Source organism: Benincasa hispida, chromosome 12, assembly GCF_027475165.1.
Source record: "Benincasa hispida cultivar pf3 chromosome 12, pf3_genome.v1.1, whole genome shotgun sequence".
NCBI classification, from domain to species: Eukaryota; Viridiplantae; Streptophyta; class Magnoliopsida; order Cucurbitales; family Cucurbitaceae; genus Benincasa; species Benincasa hispida.
Window position 1 is genome coordinate 36,890,058 of NC_143489.1, and position 18,056 is coordinate 36,908,113.

Here is an 18,056-nt window from a genome sequence, read left to right on the forward strand (position 1 = left end):
AAAATTGTCTGCATCCCAAACACAAACTATTATAACCCATACTAAAATAGTTTGCAACCCAAATATAGATTATTATAACTCATAGACTATAATAGCCAACTCAACGCCTCAATGCCTCAATAATACCCCTTAAAATATGAGTAATTACAATGGGTAACACTTTTATGGCTAATAATTAAGTGTATAACTTTTTAAAAATTACAAAAATAGTAAAATCTATTAGTGATAGGCTCTATTGTTAATAGAAGCCTATCAACGATATAGTATATTTTCGACAGTGGTGGAGCCAGGATATTATACAAGGGAGGCACAAGTTCAGCTAAATATAATTTTAGATGCATCGACATAATAAGCAACTTATATAATATCGTCAAAACGGTCATAACTAACTAATATACGTACAGTGGTAAATTCAGAATTACATGTTAGAGGACACAACTTAAAAAATATATATACTAGATGACTAACATCTCGATAAATATGTATAATATGTAGTACCAGGCATTTTTTCTAAAAAAAAATAATGTAACTATCAGCTACAAAATTGAAATTGTGAAGTTCAATTAGAAATAATATATATATATATATATATATATATATATATATATATATATATATATATATATAATTTATCTAATCACGATTAATTTTAAGCATTTTAAATATTTTATGAGATTTTTGTACACTAAATTTAAAGTTTACATATCTCAACTAAAACAAAAATGAAAATAAAACTATTTTAGAGTGGAATCAAACTCTAGTTGCCATCGTGAAGGAGCTCTTCCACCACCACTAAGGCAAAGTACCATTTCACGTCTTGGAGGCACGAGTTAATATATGTTCTATATACAGAAATACCTTTTTATAGTTAATAAAAACAGTATGTGTATATGTAATAGGACACGATGTGAGAGGAGGCATATGCCTTCCTGGCTTGTTCTTAGATCCGCCCTTTCATTATCGATAGACTACAAAAATTAGATCTAAAATTTGCTATATCTATAAATGTTTTTACCGTATATTATATCTACAAATACTTTAAATTTGATTGCTATATTTACAAAGGTGATAAAGTTATAGTTTTAAGAGGGAGGGGTACATGCAAATGGGGCCAAGTAGGGCAAGTTGGGTTATCTTCTTCCATTTGCAAAGGGTGACCACTGACTGAGATGTCCTTTTTTTTTTTCTTCTTGCCGTACCGTTCTTATTCATGTACTCTATCCCATGCATGTGTTTTCTTTTTCTCTATAAAAAATAAAATAAAATAATTAAATTGTGGGCCAAAAGGAAAAATATTACTTTTTTTTTCCTTTGTTATTCTATATATGTAAAGATTAAATGGATTCATTAATTAGGAGAAAAGTTATACATAAAATTATGATAAAGATATTAGTTGAAATTCTTTAAGTTTAACTTAATAGTAATGAATACTCTATATTAACTATTAATTAATTAAGTTTTATTCTTTTTGTTCATCTTTTAGATAAAAAAAAATTTTATACGATGCATAATAATATTTTGAGTTTTAAAAAGTAGAATTTTGTGAAATAAATGGAGATATTATGTTTTTTTTGAAATCCATGAAAAAACTAAATAAATTTTTTAAAATATGTATATCAATTTTTATCAGTTAATTGAGTATAGTACTAGTGATTAATGACATGTTTGTTTTTTTTTTAAAAAAAAAAATTATTTCCATTTAAATATTTTTTTCATGTTTTTGGTAAAATGTTTTTATATACAAATTTGGTTTGTAATAAGTATTTCTATTAATGACTATAAAGGATAGCACTATAAATGAATAATTTTAAAATACTTTCACTAGTAATCTATCGAAGGTGGTTGTCAGAGTTGACTAACAAAGGGCGATGGTAACCAGTAACAACCATGGTAGAAATGAGGTAGAGGACTAATAAGGGTATTTTAGTAATTTTATATATTATATAAATTATAGACAGATTAACCATTAAATACTCAAAAATCATTTTTCTAAAAGTTGACATGAAATATTTTTTTCAAACCAACGTGTTCTATAAATTCATATTTTTAAAGGCTGCTTCAAAATTAAATACTTAAAAAGTTAACTCGAACCCACTCCATAACCCATGCATTATCTATAAACTTTTCTTAGATAAATCACTGTATAAATATAATATCATCAAATATTTAGCTGCATAAATATACTTATCAAAACATATTTATCTGATATCTTTAGGTTCCATAGCCTTTTGACCAAACACACAATTGTCTGCAAAGTTTTTTTCTTTTAAAAATCCAAACAATTTTTCTTACTTTATACACAAACATGTCATTGATTCAGCTCCCATTGCCTGTCTGGAATGTTGAAAATGAACATTTATGCATGATGAAAAATTTGTTATTCATAAAATAATAATAATAATAATAAAAAGAACTAACTTACAGTGAAAATGGAGAATGATTTGAAGAAATTTGGTTTTGCAATGGATAATGAGACCTGTCATAATAGGAAAAGGGGAACTAGCAAGTAAATCATTGTTCATAATGGCAGTTATTTGTGAGAAGGAGGCTAGTTAAAACAAGCATAGGGTTGATGATCATTCTTTTTAACAACTTTTTTAAGGTAGAATGGCTCAACCCACTTAACTATGTTAGATCAAATGTAGATCGTTGTTATTGTTTCGTGGAGGAATTGACTATTTTGATTGCAAAAACTACACGAACCTCGTTGCTGAAATGCAACAAGTTGGTTGTCCTCTAAAATTAACACAACACTTATCTCTAATGTGCACTTGTCGAGAGGATTGGAATTAGAAAGAAAAATATCCCTAAACAGTTGTAAAAATTAGAAGTGAAGAAGAAGAATTTTTTTAATTTACCTATTTTCTTAAAAAATTAATTTCAGATATAGAAGGCAAGAGATTTTCAAATCCACGATCATGGATAAAATGTTAATGGAACGGTAATAAGTAGTAAAAAATTATTTTTATTTCCACCACAACCAGAATTTGCTAGCTCACATGCAAGTCTTTGTATAATCCCTTTAGCAATTCAAAATCTTCCAATGTGTGACAATATACTATATTTTCTCAAAATATTTTTTTTCGACGGGCCAAAAGCCCAAGTCATTCCCAGCAATCTATACTTATCACAACTATCTATGTTTGGTTAAAATTAGTAGAGTAAGTCTTTCTTATATTACCTAATCTTAACCAAAGTTTAAAATGTCGATATCGATAGAAATATTGATGAAATTATTATAACCAAAAAATACAAAATACAAAAAATAATAAATAAATATTTTATCTTAGAGTTAGTAAACATGTTTCTTATTTATATTATATTTACATTAGTAATATTTATTACTTATTTTTTAAATACATCTTATAGATATTTTTAAGAGATAATGAAAAATTTGTTTTCATCTTTCCGATTGACGTCAAAAATGTAAAAATATCAATAGAAATTTTGTTATATCAACGAAAATTTAATCTTATAATCTCAAATTAAAAGGGAAAATAAAAGATGATTGTGACATTTTACACTTATCTTAATCTTTTTCTATGATTAATACTTTTTGGAGAAAAGTAAAAGACCAATTCATGAATGGCCCACTTTCTCTTACAACATCAAACCTTTTCTTTTTATCATATATTAAGTATTAAGTGTTGTTTGATAAAATTAACAAATTAACCAGAAGCCTTCTTATCCATACATTTGCTTTCTCATTCTACTTTTCAAGTGCTCTCTTTCTTTTAAATCTTTCCCTTTCTCTAACACTTTGAATTAAAAGTTGATCGATTTATGTTTCCCATATTGCAACTCATTTTATTTTTGTGTTCTCATAAAAATTTTGCATCTCCTTTGACTAATTATTTGATTTTCGAATATTATGTTTGTTTTTTAATGACGTTTTTCATCTTTTTTATACTAAATACTTGAATTCTTAACCAAAATTTCAAAAAATTAATAAAAAATTTAAGTAGAAAGCTTAACTTTATTTTCTAAAACACTCTAAACAGTAGATGGCAAAAAATTAAACCAGTAAATGGAAATAGTATAAGCATAATTTTAAAAAACTAAATGATTTATCGAATAAGGCTTTACTGATTAAGGTAACATTCTGCCCATGAACGTAGCTATGTGTCTTGCTTATCGATCTGTTTATGTCATATCACTTGAACTTTGGAATATATTCCAATTATGACTCACCGTTGAATGTTGATATTTGTTCTAAAAATACTCTTATGAATGTTGAAATTTTTCTAAAAATATCTTTTTTTTGTTAAAATAAAGGATGAAAATTATAAAGTATATGTGATATTATCCAAAAGAATAAGATCAATGTTTTCATTTATTTCATCTAAAAAATATAGTTGAAATCATTCACATAATCAATAAACTTTCAGATATTTATTGTCCCCACATCTAAATATAGATATTAATTATCCAAGACATTTAAAATCCAATCGTTTCATATTTTACATCTAAACGATCCCCTTGTGATTTAAAGCAAACCTCTCAACAATAGTTTACAAAACTTCCCAACCTGGTACGTTACTTGTATAGTTGTTATAATAAAATCGGTGAACAAGAGATTAGCTAAAGCTAAAGCTCATATTCCTCATTTTGAAAGGGGCAGTCTTCTATCCCAAATCAGTACACAAATCACAATTTTGGAAGTAAGGGTTTATGGCTTCTTAAGTGATGGACTAACCAGCAATTCAACTAACTACATTTGCCCTTTTCTGTTTCATATAATAACTGATAGTAATAATAATAGTATCAACTGCAAACCTTTCTACTTTGTTATTCAAGATGGGAGTTCTTTACACACATTCATCCTTCATCCTAAGTACTTAAGAAATACGCCTCTTCCTATAGAATTTTCTTTTATTTAACAAAACTACAACATACGAAACAAAGGCTGTACCGTTCTGCATGATCCCTAATGACCAATAGATACAGATTTGAGATACTATTATAGTTTTTTCTCAAATACATCTACCGACTTCGAACTGACAATCACATTGTAGCATCTGCACCCGAGTATGATTTCTCCACAGGTAGAATGAAACAGACCTATGAACAAGAGATTTGGAATGTATACATTCTACGTTGAAGGAAGAAATGTCATCCAAAATGAACACATCTGTACATAATGTTGTTGGCATTGTGAACCAAAAACTCAAAAAACGAAGAATAACAAACAAACAAATAACAGACTACTAAAAGCCACTGACTTTTTGCCATGTATTTTCAGAGGGGAAATTCCTTCCAAATCTGCGTCAAAAACAAAGACCCTTCTGCCTGAAAACACAATTTAAACAACGGTAAGGATTTACATTGGCCATCGATGTTTCATCAAAATCATGGCTACCAGGAGCTAGGTGCTTAGATCATTAATGTGTAATCTCCACACAATCGACTTAAAACCATGATGTTATCAACATACAAAGAAAAATTAAGATGTAGGTTATAAGATAAACTTTTCAGAACTTAGGAGAAACATTTCATAAGACTGTATTACAAGCCTGGGTAACATTTTAATTGAGGTATAGTGATTACTTTACAGAAAATCTCAATTTCAATCATTACAGATCAATTATCCTATTACAATGTAAAAGATATATTTCATAGTCTGTAATCTATAAACAAGCCTATTCACATCTTAAGGAAAAATCTCAATTTCAATCACTATTGCTCACTTATCCTATAACTGTAAAAGATACATTTCATAAGCTTGTATTACTACAACTTAGATACATGACAAAAGCATATATACCAAATACAGACACAAGTACACAACCTCTGTCAAATGCAAATCTCGATTTCAATCACTATATTAATGTATGAGTGACGGTCTAACAAGAAATAATGAATGCATCTAGGACCCAAATCTCTCGTCCATTGGCCCTCAAGGCAGGGGGGAAGAAGAAACTCATATCATCTATCATGTTAAGAACATATGTCCTTCGAATCCAAAAATGTCAAATAAAAAAGGGAATGATTGATGCATATCCAAGAAATATATACATATTAGTCCAAAACCAGCTCCACAATCTCCCAATTATGCATATGCACATGTCTCTAATCAGCAATAACATGATCTTCACGTAAGCGTTTAAAGTTTGGATAGTACACGTATGCCCCATAGATATTAGATATTGGAAATCAAGACTCTTTAGCATCACAACACAAACATTTTCATTCTGGTGCATGGGCAAAAAAATAAATAATAATAATAATAAATAATAAATAAATAAATAAATCCAAGTGGAGCATAAAAATCTTTTCATAAAGATATGAACATAAATAATTTCTTTCTTTAATTAAAGATATTCAACTACCTAAAATTTTTTTATTCGATTTGTTTTCAAAATTTTCAGTAAGAGGCCCAGTATTAGAATTTAGAAATATACTATTAAGGATAATAATTAAATGTATACTAACATTTTAAAAGAAATATAAATATAACAAAATCTATGATAGACTCTATCGCTAATAAACTCCTACTAGTGATATGATCTATCACTAATAGACCTTTACTAGTAATATGGTCTGTCATTGATAGATTTCGAATCAAAATCTAAATTTTGCTATATCTACAAAGTCTTTTGCATTGTACTACATCTATAACTACAAATACTTTAGACCTGATTGCTATATTTGCAACTGTCCCATAATCCTGCCCTATATTTTCTTCTCTTAACCATTTGTATGTTCACATCCACGGTTGGACAATGAAATCACTTTAAAAGTTGACTGAACATTGCAATCAAATACTAGAAAAATACTGCCCTCCAAGGATAGCACTAGCCTACATCTACATGAATCATGTGTGAGCCAAATTTGTACATAAATAATTTGTTTCATTTTATTTTTCTTTTCTTTCAAGTTAAAAGTACATAAATGTCCCCATAGAAAATATGAACAAAAAAAGGATTTTTTTATACAAAAGTGAACTGGCCATAAAGATAGGGCCCAAATGCCCCACTTGTGATTGAGTGCAACCACGAAACTGGCCAAACCATTTCAGTTTAGTTAGTTTGGAGTATAATTTTCATTAGTCTAACCTAAAGCAGGTCTACAAATGTGATAGAAAGCAAAATTAATCAACGACAAAGGAAAACCTGATAGGAAACAAAACTGATATAAAACAATTCTTATTCATAGCAGAAGAAATACAAGTTCATGGGAGAGTATACAAGTAATATAATTAAATTTATCTTTTTTTCTTGTAATCGTGATCCGTGAACATGACGCATCTCGACTAATCTCACAGGACAACTTGCCGACCCTGCGTCATTTGGGTGTCAAGAAAATTTGTAGGATATTAAATCCTAGGTAGATGACCACCATAGATGGAACCTATGACCTCTAGCCCTTTATCAAGGTCATGTTCCCCTACTTACCACTAGGCCAACCCAATTGATATAATTAAATTTATCACAATCAATCTGTTCAAATTTTTTAATTTAGTAATGATTTAACATAGTATCCAAGCAAGAGGCCTTATATTCGAAGTAACCGCAAAAACCTAGAAATCGAACCGAATCGAAAACTTAGTGAAACCGAAAAAAGCGGTTTGATCCAATTTAAAGAAAATTTGAAACCGAACCAAACCGTTTTTAACTAATATATATATATATATTTATTTATATATTTAAAAAAAGAGTAAAACTGAATTTAAAACCAAACCATTTTTTAATTAAAAAAGAATATAACATGGATTTTTTAAAAATGCCAAAACCAAATTTGAAAACCGAACCAAACCGAACATGCGGTTCGGTTCAAACCAATAAATCGGTTCGATTTGGTTTCACATTTTAAAAAATTCGGTTCAGTTCGGTTTGACCACCAAGCCGAACCGTTTCCACCCCTAGTTCGAAGCCCTGAACATCATTCGTCTTGAATGCTATACTAAGTTGCTCTTGGCAACCCTTCTACAAATTTTCAAACCCCCAAGTGAGAGAGTTTAAATTTTAATAAAATTAAATTTATCATAAATCGCCAGTTTGGCTTTTGGGCTTGACCATGATTTGACAACCCCAAGTGAGATTTAGCTTTTCGGTCTAATGATGGTTTGACAATCCCCAATCTTACACTACATTGGAGCCCCCCAAAACAACGTTCCTCATTTACATTCACACCTCATTCCTCTCCCTAGAGTACAAGTGAGAGAAAGAGTTTAAATTTTAATAAAATTAAATTGATCATAAATCATCAGCTTGGCTTTTGGGTTTGACTATGATTTGAACAACATTCCTCATTTACATTCACACCTCATTCCTCTCCCTAGAGTACAAGTAAATAACTGGGCTTCTATCGAGTTGACCTGAACCAACCTCCCTACAAATGCTGAGAAATTGTAGTCAGGAATACAAGACATGAGCTTACAAGGGCTCCCCTTCATTCTTGCAAAGCTGCACAGTTCTAGAAGAAAACTTGGACAGACATATCACAGAAACTCGAACAACATAATAGGCAATGGTTTGAAAGAACTTGAGGGTGGATACAGAAGAATCTATTAAAAGGTGCTGGTATTTTTAAAGCCATGTGCTATTCGTAAAGCTATTGAGAAAATGTTTACTTTACATCCAAGTAGAAAACGATAACTAGCTTTGCACTCTAGAAGGGATACATGCACTTGGACAAAAGAAATAGCTATATAGATCCATGAACTTTCAATTTAGTTCCATCATAAGTTTAGTTCCTAAACTTTCAAGTTTGTGTCGACATGGTCTCTGAACTTTAAAAAGTTAATAGATCCATGAACTTTTAATTTTGTATCTAATAGGTGTGAACTTTAAAAAGAGTCCTTAAACTTTCAGTTTTACATCTAATAGGTTCCTAACATATTCAGACTTTTTTAAAATTATCCTATCTATTATATATGAAATTTATTCAGAAACTTAAAGAATTGAACTTGTAATTTAACCAAAAAACAACTACCAAAAGAAATAGCTATATATCAAATTTTAAAAAATAATAATAATTTGTTATAAATAAAAAAAAATTAATTAACTAAAAGAAAAAGAAAAGAAAAGGAAAACCCTCCAATCCAAAAGAAATGCCTAACAAAGTGAACTAGGCCAAAAGTGATATCAACCAACACATAAAAAGAACTAAGATTAAGGAAAAATTCACTTATGTTCATTGAGGACTTCGAAGTCAAAGCTAGATAAGAAAAGGTTGAGCCTAATCTTTTGTGTTTGTAATCCTCCTGGAAGCTCTTGGTTGAGTATGGTTATAGCAACACTCCAACATAATTCCATTTCTTTGGGACAAGTCAAGACTTCCAAGGGAAGTTTGGATATTAGCAGATTCTTGGATTTCTGTTGGCATCATATCTCATCTATGTAATCACAATACTTGTTAGATTGCTTTTTCGTGAACTAGTTCAACCTCTCATGGATTGATGTCTTATTTCCCCCCACTTTTGTACTAATGGAAGGTCTTTTTTCTTTACTTTCTTTTCTTTTCTTTTTTGGGTAAGAAACAAAGAAAAAATACAACCTAGGAGCCGAGGGTAGAGAAAAGCCCCAAGCAAAGCAGCTAAAGAATCTTTGTTGATATCCAATTTTGTTGATTCTCAACAATTGGAAGAATTTTCGGTAGACGGTAGTTAGCGTTCTTCGGGTGGGGGATGTCTTTTTAAGTTGTATTGCCTTCTTTTCTCCTTTAATATATCCAAGTTTCTTATTTAAAAAAACAATGAAAAGAATGACCTTAAAGTCATCATAATCATCGAAAGACTATAATAACAATGAATTTTCCATGGTTATAAAAGCAAGAAGGAACTATATAAAAAGGACTCCAAACAAGAAATTTGTTACAATCATCTTCAGAAGATCCTTCATCCCATTAATTCTTCAGAGTATTACCAACGGAATTTCATGTTGCCTATTAAAAAAGAGAGGTGGCTGTAAAGATTCCAAGGTCTTATTACCTTTGGATGTCCACAGGATCATCACCTATTTAATCACATTCATACCAGTGACAAGTGCCATCATCCTAATCGTAATACTAGGTTTCCATATTCTACAAATTAACAAGCCAAACACCATAGACCATGTATTTCACTATACCCCCTCTAGGATTAAAGATAACTCTCTCTCCACGGCAAACAATTAAAAAACATTAGATATCCCTTAAACACATTGCAGCTGTAGCTCGAAACATCCTTGAGTTGTATTATTTAATATTTTTTTTAAACTGTTCCCACTGAGTTTATATGAAACAAAGTTATAGTATGAACAATTACTTGAAAACAGAACAAGAAAATACTAGAGGGCAAGAATCATTTATCAATTCTTATTTCGTATTTTCTTTCTCTCTTCCTCTCTGTCCCCTTTTAGTCCTTCTTTTTCCTTTTCTTCTGGGGCTAGACAGTTGACAAAGAAGTCAATAGGACATATTCAATATTTACATGTATGCAAGTAATCTAAAACATGGGGGAAAAACAGCATAGCAAAGCAAGCCAGTCTGCAAATGCTATAACTAAAAAGAAACAATAAGCAAGCAAGAAAGTTACCAGAATATATTCTGTATTTGTCCTGCGGCTTATATTCTCAATCGCTGTCATTCCCACCACCGGAGTCACTCCCATCGTTCCGGCCCCCAAACGGCCACCATAGCGGCACTCTAAATCTCCTCTCAACACGCCCCGTACTGTTCCCACTGTTTCCAGACCCAGATTCTTCTCCGGAAGATTCATTCGCCTGCACCCGATTTCCACGTGTTCGATTCTCGTAATCAGCATCATCCGTAGGCAACTCGAACCGGCAAACAGGGCATGAATTATGCAATTCAAGCCAAGGCAATATACAATAATCATGAAATACATGCTTGCAAGGCATCTGCTTAACCTTAATACCTTTTTCAAACTCATCAATGCAAACGGCACATTGGTTCATTTCCGAATTTAGAAGATCCTCTGTAACAGTCACAGTCGGAAGCTTCTCAATCGCCGATTTCGAAGCCGGCGGAGTTCCATATCGGTTCGGATCATTATCAGCCAGCAATTGAATGAGCTGCTCAAGACCTGGTCCAATGAAGTAATCACCAACGTTTTGAGGCATTGAAACACCAGAGTGGGAAGAATGACGCGGAATTTCAAACACAACATCAGCACCACTTTCGAAGAGGCCCCGTAAATGATTCTGAAGAAAAACAAAGGGATCGTACTCGGGGTGAACAGAAGAACTGGATTGTGTAGGCGGCGGAGTTAAAGTTCTTGAAAATAAACTCGGGTTTTGAAGATCAACGACCGTAGAAGAGGAGAAAACAAGAGGACTAAAACGACGGAAAGGATGGGGAAGGAAAAAGGACCTGGGATCAAGATTAACATTGGAGTTGGAATTGGGATTGGAATGATCATACTCTTCAAGAAAACCCTCGTGGCAAAATGGGCAAAGAGGATCGGAGGAAATGGATACGGAAACAGTAACGGCGCGATCACACTGGTGGCAGAAGAAAGGCTTGTCGACGACGGCGGACATTGTGGCGGTGGAGGTGGCCGCCGGAGAGAAGAAGAGGGATATTACGATAGGGAATTGGAAGAGACGAAAAGGAGAAGAATAGTTTTACAATGGGCTAAGAGGAAGAAGAACGGCGGATTTGATGTTGTGGTCGTCAACTCCATTGGCCGTTGAGAAATGAGAGACTTCTCGTCTTCACTGTAAAATTCTATTGGCCTCTTGAATATTCTCGACCACTTTAGAACATTCTAGATTTTTCTCGACTTCTTCCATTTTTTAATTTCATTTTCCACAATTTCCATTTAATAAATTAGTTTTTATATATATTTAGTTTTTTTTTTTTTTTTTTTACAATTTGTGTAAGTGAGAGAATTGAACCATTATGTTAATTGAGTTGTACTCATTTTGTCACTTTTAAGTTTATATATATATTGGCTTAAATTAGAAATTTAGTGTCTGGATACATAAACTCGACGACTAAATTATTTATTTTGGATTCAATTAAATAAAAAATTATATAGGTTAGATTGATTTATAGGTTCATATGAAATTGATTTGGGTTGCACTCTCAACGACAAAATATATATATATTATGGACCTAAACATATTATTAAGTGCAAAAGTATTTTCTTTATTTATTTAATACATATTTTTATCAAAACGGTTTTTTGATTATTTGTTCTCAAACAAATAAAACAAAGTATTTTTCTTGTCTTAGAAACCTAATCTTTTATAATATAAATTAACGTTTTTTTCCAAAAAAAAAAAATAATAATAGTTAAAGTTGTTACTAATCTTTATTTTATATTTGAAAATAAATATAGATAAATAGTAAATTAGATGTTTTATAGATTAACGTTACACTATTTATATTTTTTTTTTAGAAATGAAAGATTAAATTACTTTTCTAACTTATACCAACTAAACTTGGATTGGATTTATTTACTTCACAAGAATTATTTGGGTTGAAAAAATTTACAATTTGAATAATTAAGTTAAATTCTAAAAGGTATATTAGCCCAACCAAACGCCTAACCCAGCTTGACCCAAAAACACCCCAGTCTGAATTTTAAACTTTATGCCTTTTTTGTGTCTAAAATTTCAAAAGCATTGACTTTTTTAGAAAAAATCTATTTTATGATCGATAAATCCTTAATTTTTCCCGTTGTATTTAAAGTTAAGTAGATACATGAATTAAAAATATATGTTGAATAGTTCTATGACCTAAAAGTTTAAGAATCTATTAGATAATTCTTAGAGTGCAAGAACTTAATGCACATAGAATTAAAGTTATAATATATTAAACACTTTTTAAAGTTTATGGATCTAGTGACACAAAATTGAAAGTACTTGTTAGATACTTTTACGAGTTCAAAGACCAAATAAACACTAATTAATCTAAAAATTCTTGATCAACTTAGTAAATTGTAATTTGTCCTATATTCTTTAATCTTTTTTCCATTCAAAGAATAATACTCTAATAGAAATGTGAGGTGGTGATTTAAATTAATCGGTCAACATGTACGGATTAGTTACATGTGTTATAATGTGTGCTAAGTAAATGAAAAAATAGAATCTTGTTCAAAGGTTATATATGTTAAAATATTTGTTTGGATAAGTGCCAAATCTTTTAAGGACAACTTTGTGGAAGAGAATAAAACCATTGAACAAAAATGTTTATAGAAGAATTAGGTCAATTATAAGATTATTCCATGTCAACCAGCAGACGATACCTTAGTTTAGTTAGAGAGTTGGAAGATAAACCTAACTCTTATTGGGTTTAAGTGAATTGCAAGTTTTCCTATCAAATTGCAATCAATTGAATTCAATGATATTACATGCATGTAATGGAGGATTCTAGTAAAGAGAATTAAATAGTTGTTAGCGTATTGACATTGGCTACGTTATATTTATCCTAAAGGCAATATGTTGATCGTTATAATCTGCATCTTGTCCTCGACTGTGTCAAGCATGTTATTCCATCTTTTGCAGAATCTTTCAGAAAATATTTTTCTTGTTTACGTTAGCGCTACCTTAATGTTTGGATTGCTTCCTTCCTGTGACAGAAAAGATATCAGTCCATATATATATATATATATATATATATATTCTTACTAAAAGAAGATGCTATTTATTTGTTTGTTCTTCCCCAATTAAGGTTTCGCTTTTACAATATACAATTGGTATAGGGTTGTGTCAGAAAAAATATTGAGCAAAAAAAAAAGTTTGATGAACTTGTAGAAGCAAGTTGTGTACCTCACAGTATAAGGGTTTTGCTATAGTCATTTAGACTTAGTTGAAAAAACTCATACAGATATATGTCTCTTGAGAAGCTTTCTATATTCTTGTATTGAGTTGTTCTCGAGTTTATCTTATTGTGAAGTTGAGTTTGGAGGTAAGAATTCTCATACTTAGGGGTTGTTTGGGAGGTAGAATATAATAATGATTATTGTGAATCAAAGGAGTGTTGGAATGCGTGATATGTTTGTTGGGTTGTATGTTCTAAATCTCGTAGTTTGTAATCTTTAAACATATTTTATTTACAATAAAGTTGTTATCGAGGTTTATTCAATAAAATTGGTATTGAACATGTAAATTGCACTTGTAATAGCCTAAAACCAACAAACTAACGAATTCCTGCTATTTATAGCATGAATACTTGAACTTTATGTAGAGACATAAAAGTGGATCAAGTTTGAGTATATAGTCAAAACAGTCTACAAGTATAAGGATAAAGTTAGGTAACTTACCCTGGGGACACTATAGATGTGACCTGCTTTGTATTTGATACAAAGATGTGATCCCTAAATCATTCATAAAGACATGTGAGTGAGGGCATCCTATGCAAAAGATGTTTGCATAAGACCAGATCACGAAATAGTCACTTTTTTTTTTTTATATATATAATGTCGTTTATTGTTAAAACTGACTATTTCAACCTGATGACCTAAGGTAACTCAATCCCAATCTTGAGTTAACTATGAACTTCTATTTATTTAGGATTATCCTTTAATCTACATAGATGAGAGTAGCTCAATATCGTCGTTCAATAAGCCTCCCATTTTAGGGGTAAGACCGAGTAGATAGTTGGGGACATAGTCCTTCAAGATGGAATTCGCTCCTACCCGCTTTACATAACAAATAAGTTGTTTCCTTAAATACTAACTCCTAGTCTTGAAGGGGCACTGCCCTCTCTATGACTGTGAGAGACTTGATTTATTGGTAGGACTATAAACCAATTATTCATTAGTGGATCAGTGGAGACTTAAAGAATAAGATGTATTGTAGGGTAAAACGGTAATTTTGACCCAGTTGTAAATACGAACAACTTGAGAAGGATCGGCTTACTGTTCATTGTTAAATCAGATGAACAAAAATATATCTACAGTCAGAGGGTGCAACTATTGGGCTTTAATGGAGTGACCTACTAGTTAACGAATATTGGTTAATTCGGTTAAAAGAGTTTAGCCAAATTAATCTCAAATCGTTGTAGCTCATGATCTATAGGTCCATTAGGTCCCCCTACTATCTCATAAACGAACTCAACCTTATAATAGTGTGCTGAGAAACTTTGAAATGTTAAAATGCGAATGATGGAAATTATTAATTATATATGATATAATTATACATTTAATTATCGAATTAAACGAAATTGAAATGTTAGAAAATATTTAAATATGATTTAAATATTAAAACACATGAATAGAGATTTGGAATAGGTGAAATGTTAATTTAATATTAGATATTAAATTAATTAATTAATTAAATTATATAATTAAGGGGTCTTTTTAAATATAAAAAAATATAAAAAAATATTTAAAAATATTTACCCTTTATAGCAAAAAGTTTCAAAAGTACAAAACACTTTTGGAATTTTTTGCTATGAAGTATAAATATTTTTAGATTTTTTCTATTTATAAGAATTTCCCTTTAATTAATTAATTTAATTATTTAATTATTTATTTAAATTTAATTTTTATTTAAAATTAATTATAAAGAATTTATTTCTAAATTAATTAAAATAATTTATTTTAAAAAACACATTCATTTTATAAATGGTCTTATTGAAAATCATTTTTAAATTAGAAAAATCCTTTTATTAGATTTGTCCAATTTACAACCCCCAAAAATTCCCTTTATATAAAATTAGCTTGGTGTCACTCATTTGGGAGATGAATTTGCATGTTAATCTTGATAAAAATAATTGAAATTTTCTGAGAATTCATTTTCATGCAACCTGAATTTTTCTTTAACTAGAAAGAGAAGAGTTCTCCCAATTGCTTTTGACACAAAATTGAACATCTCTAAAATTTCCTTTGATTTCATTCTCATTTTGGGTTCCACCACCCAATCTAAGAGCCAAGAAAATAGTAGAAAAAATCTTGTGGTGGTCTCAAGCCATAGGAGAGGAGATTCAAGCAAAGGAGTTGCTGATTTGAAGAGTTTTTCAAAAATAAATTAAAAAACCTATTATTTTGCTTTAATCTTGTATGCTTATTAGCTTAAATTAATGTAGTTAGAGTGCTTAAGATCCTGAATTGCTTCCACTTGTTGAATGTCAACACCATCAATGTTGATGATGGAATAGAAATGGGATCGTGAAGTGTGAAAACAGTGGGAAAGAGGGTTGGATTGAAAATTGTGGGAATGAAATAAGTTTTATATTACAAACCAGACCAAAAACGCTCAATCCAAACATGATTTTTTTTTAATTATATTCCCATTCCAGCAAAACAAACAAGTCTTAGGGGGCGCCTAAGCCATTTTTTGGAAGTGGTCTTCTTATAAGACAAAGAAAGATCGTGACAATAGAGGAGAGGAAACAAGATGCTTAAAGGAAGCCTAAGATATAATACATGTAAAAATAGGTTGTGTGTGAGTCTCTATAGAAGTTATTCAACAAATAAATACTAAATTATAATTACTTAACTTTATATCAGTGAAGTCTCTTTCCTTCACACAAACAACCCCCAAATGTAAGTGATCGAACTACAATCCTATGTCTCTTAACTTATGTTTATTGTTTATCATGTAACTTGTTATTCATCATGTTACAATATTGTGTGTGACTTGTGACGTTCTGTGATAGATATACCTAATTTCAATTGGTATCATAGTGGGCTCTTCTTCATTTGGGTGTCTCAATCCTAGGTTCATTATGCCTGTAAGGTCATTTTCAAGTAGAGTGCCCAAATTACCAAACGAAGCAAAATAAAAGCTATGTAACCACCGTGTCTGGTGTGAGTTAGAAGAAAGGAATGAGTCTGAAAAAGATGTTAGAGCTCTTATTGGGCACATCTCTAAAGACTATTGATTTACAGAAATATGCAGCAGAAGAAAATAGGATCATTAAGTATTATAATTTCTCAATTTTCACATCAAATTATTCATGAGGTATCAAGAGGGTTTCATTACATACCTTTGAAGATCCTCTTCAAACACGAATTTGACCTGCAATCTTCTCCAATTGAAGTTGTGGACCACCACTAGAACTTCCATACTATTCTCTAGAAGCCTTATATTGAGTTATGAGACTCAAAACAAGCTTGAATGTAGGGAAATTGGAAGAGAGATTTTCTGGTTTTTCAGCTTGTTGAAAACAACTTCTTCAACCTTCAAAAACTCAGCAATTCAGGAATTGATGTCCTTTTTGTTGGGATTGGTGTCCTAATTCTCCCAGAGTCTCGTTGTTTGTAATGATACACATTGTTTTATGAATAAAATAACTTTTATTTCATTCTGGCATTTACTCATATCCTATAAATAAATCTCCATGGTTATCTTATGTAAACTTAAGCATGTATATGTGATATACAAGTGGATCATGCCTTAAGTGATAACCTAAATAGGTATGTAGTATAAGGATTAAGGTAAGATACCTGATCCTCGTGGCACTACAGATACGGCCCGCTTTGTAGAGGTTTGCAAATATTGTAAACTACTATAGATGGTAGATCTTGACCATTCATGTGGAGACATGCGAGCGGGGGTGTTCTATATAAAGAGTTTGTATAAGACTAGACCACGAGATGACTAGACTCTATATATAACGCCGTTGATACTAGAGACTTACATCTCACCTAAATGACCATAGGTGACACGATCTCAATCCTTAGTGTTTTGGGAACTCTTGCCTTTGAGGGTGGTTCTTTGATTAGTATGGGTGAGAGCGGCCAAATTGCCAACTCAACATGCCTACCTTTTTGGGACTTGTCTGATCTGGGAGCTAGGAACTCAATACACAAGATGGAATTCAGTCCTTTCCTGAAACAGGGATAAGTAGAGAGATTGCTCTCTTAAGGGCTAATTTTGGGGCTTGAACATAGTGGCCACAACTTCTCTTTGGAAGAGAGGACTCGGTCATAGTAGAACTATGACTTATGTTCATTAGAGGGATCAATGGTACTTAAAGAGTTAGATATAACTACAGAGGCATAACGGTTATTGGTCGAGTTGTACTTACAAGCGATCTGTGAAGGGTTGTCGCACTATTGATTGGTTTAGATGGACACATAATATATCTGTGGTAAGGAGAGTTCAACTGTCGGTCTTTAGTGGAGTGCCTGGCAGTTAACGAATGGTGGATCCCGTGAC

The 18,056-nt window shown here is 31.1% G+C and overlaps 1 protein-coding gene across 5 annotated transcripts; it reads right to left on the reverse strand.

The window, feature by feature from the left end:
• Positions 1-4,759: 4,759 nt before the first annotated feature.
• On the reverse strand, positions 4,760-11,712 carry LOC120092989 (RING/U-box superfamily protein). Of its 5 annotated transcripts, XR_005486240.2 has the most exons (3): positions 10,517-11,659; positions 5,223-5,289; positions 4,760-5,131 (listed from the first exon to the last, which is right to left on the reverse strand). XR_005486240.2 is itself a non-coding variant. In XM_039051273.2 (2 exons), exon 1 carries the CDS (start codon positions 11,481-11,483, stop codon positions 10,554-10,556), a length of 930 nt encoding a protein of 309 aa, XP_038907201.1. In that variant the 5' UTR covers positions 11,484-11,712; the 3' UTR covers positions 4,760-5,289; positions 10,517-10,553. The 5 variants fall into 5 exon arrangements, 4 of the variants coding, with proteins under 4 accessions (XP_038907201.1, XP_090164776.1, XP_090164775.1 ...); XM_039051273.2 differs by having other exon boundaries at positions 4,760-5,289; positions 10,517-11,712; XM_090308650.1 differs by lacking the exons at positions 4,760-5,131; positions 5,223-5,289 and adding an exon at positions 8,170-8,340 and having other exon boundaries at positions 10,517-11,635.
• Positions 11,713-18,056: the final 6,344 nt, after the last annotated feature.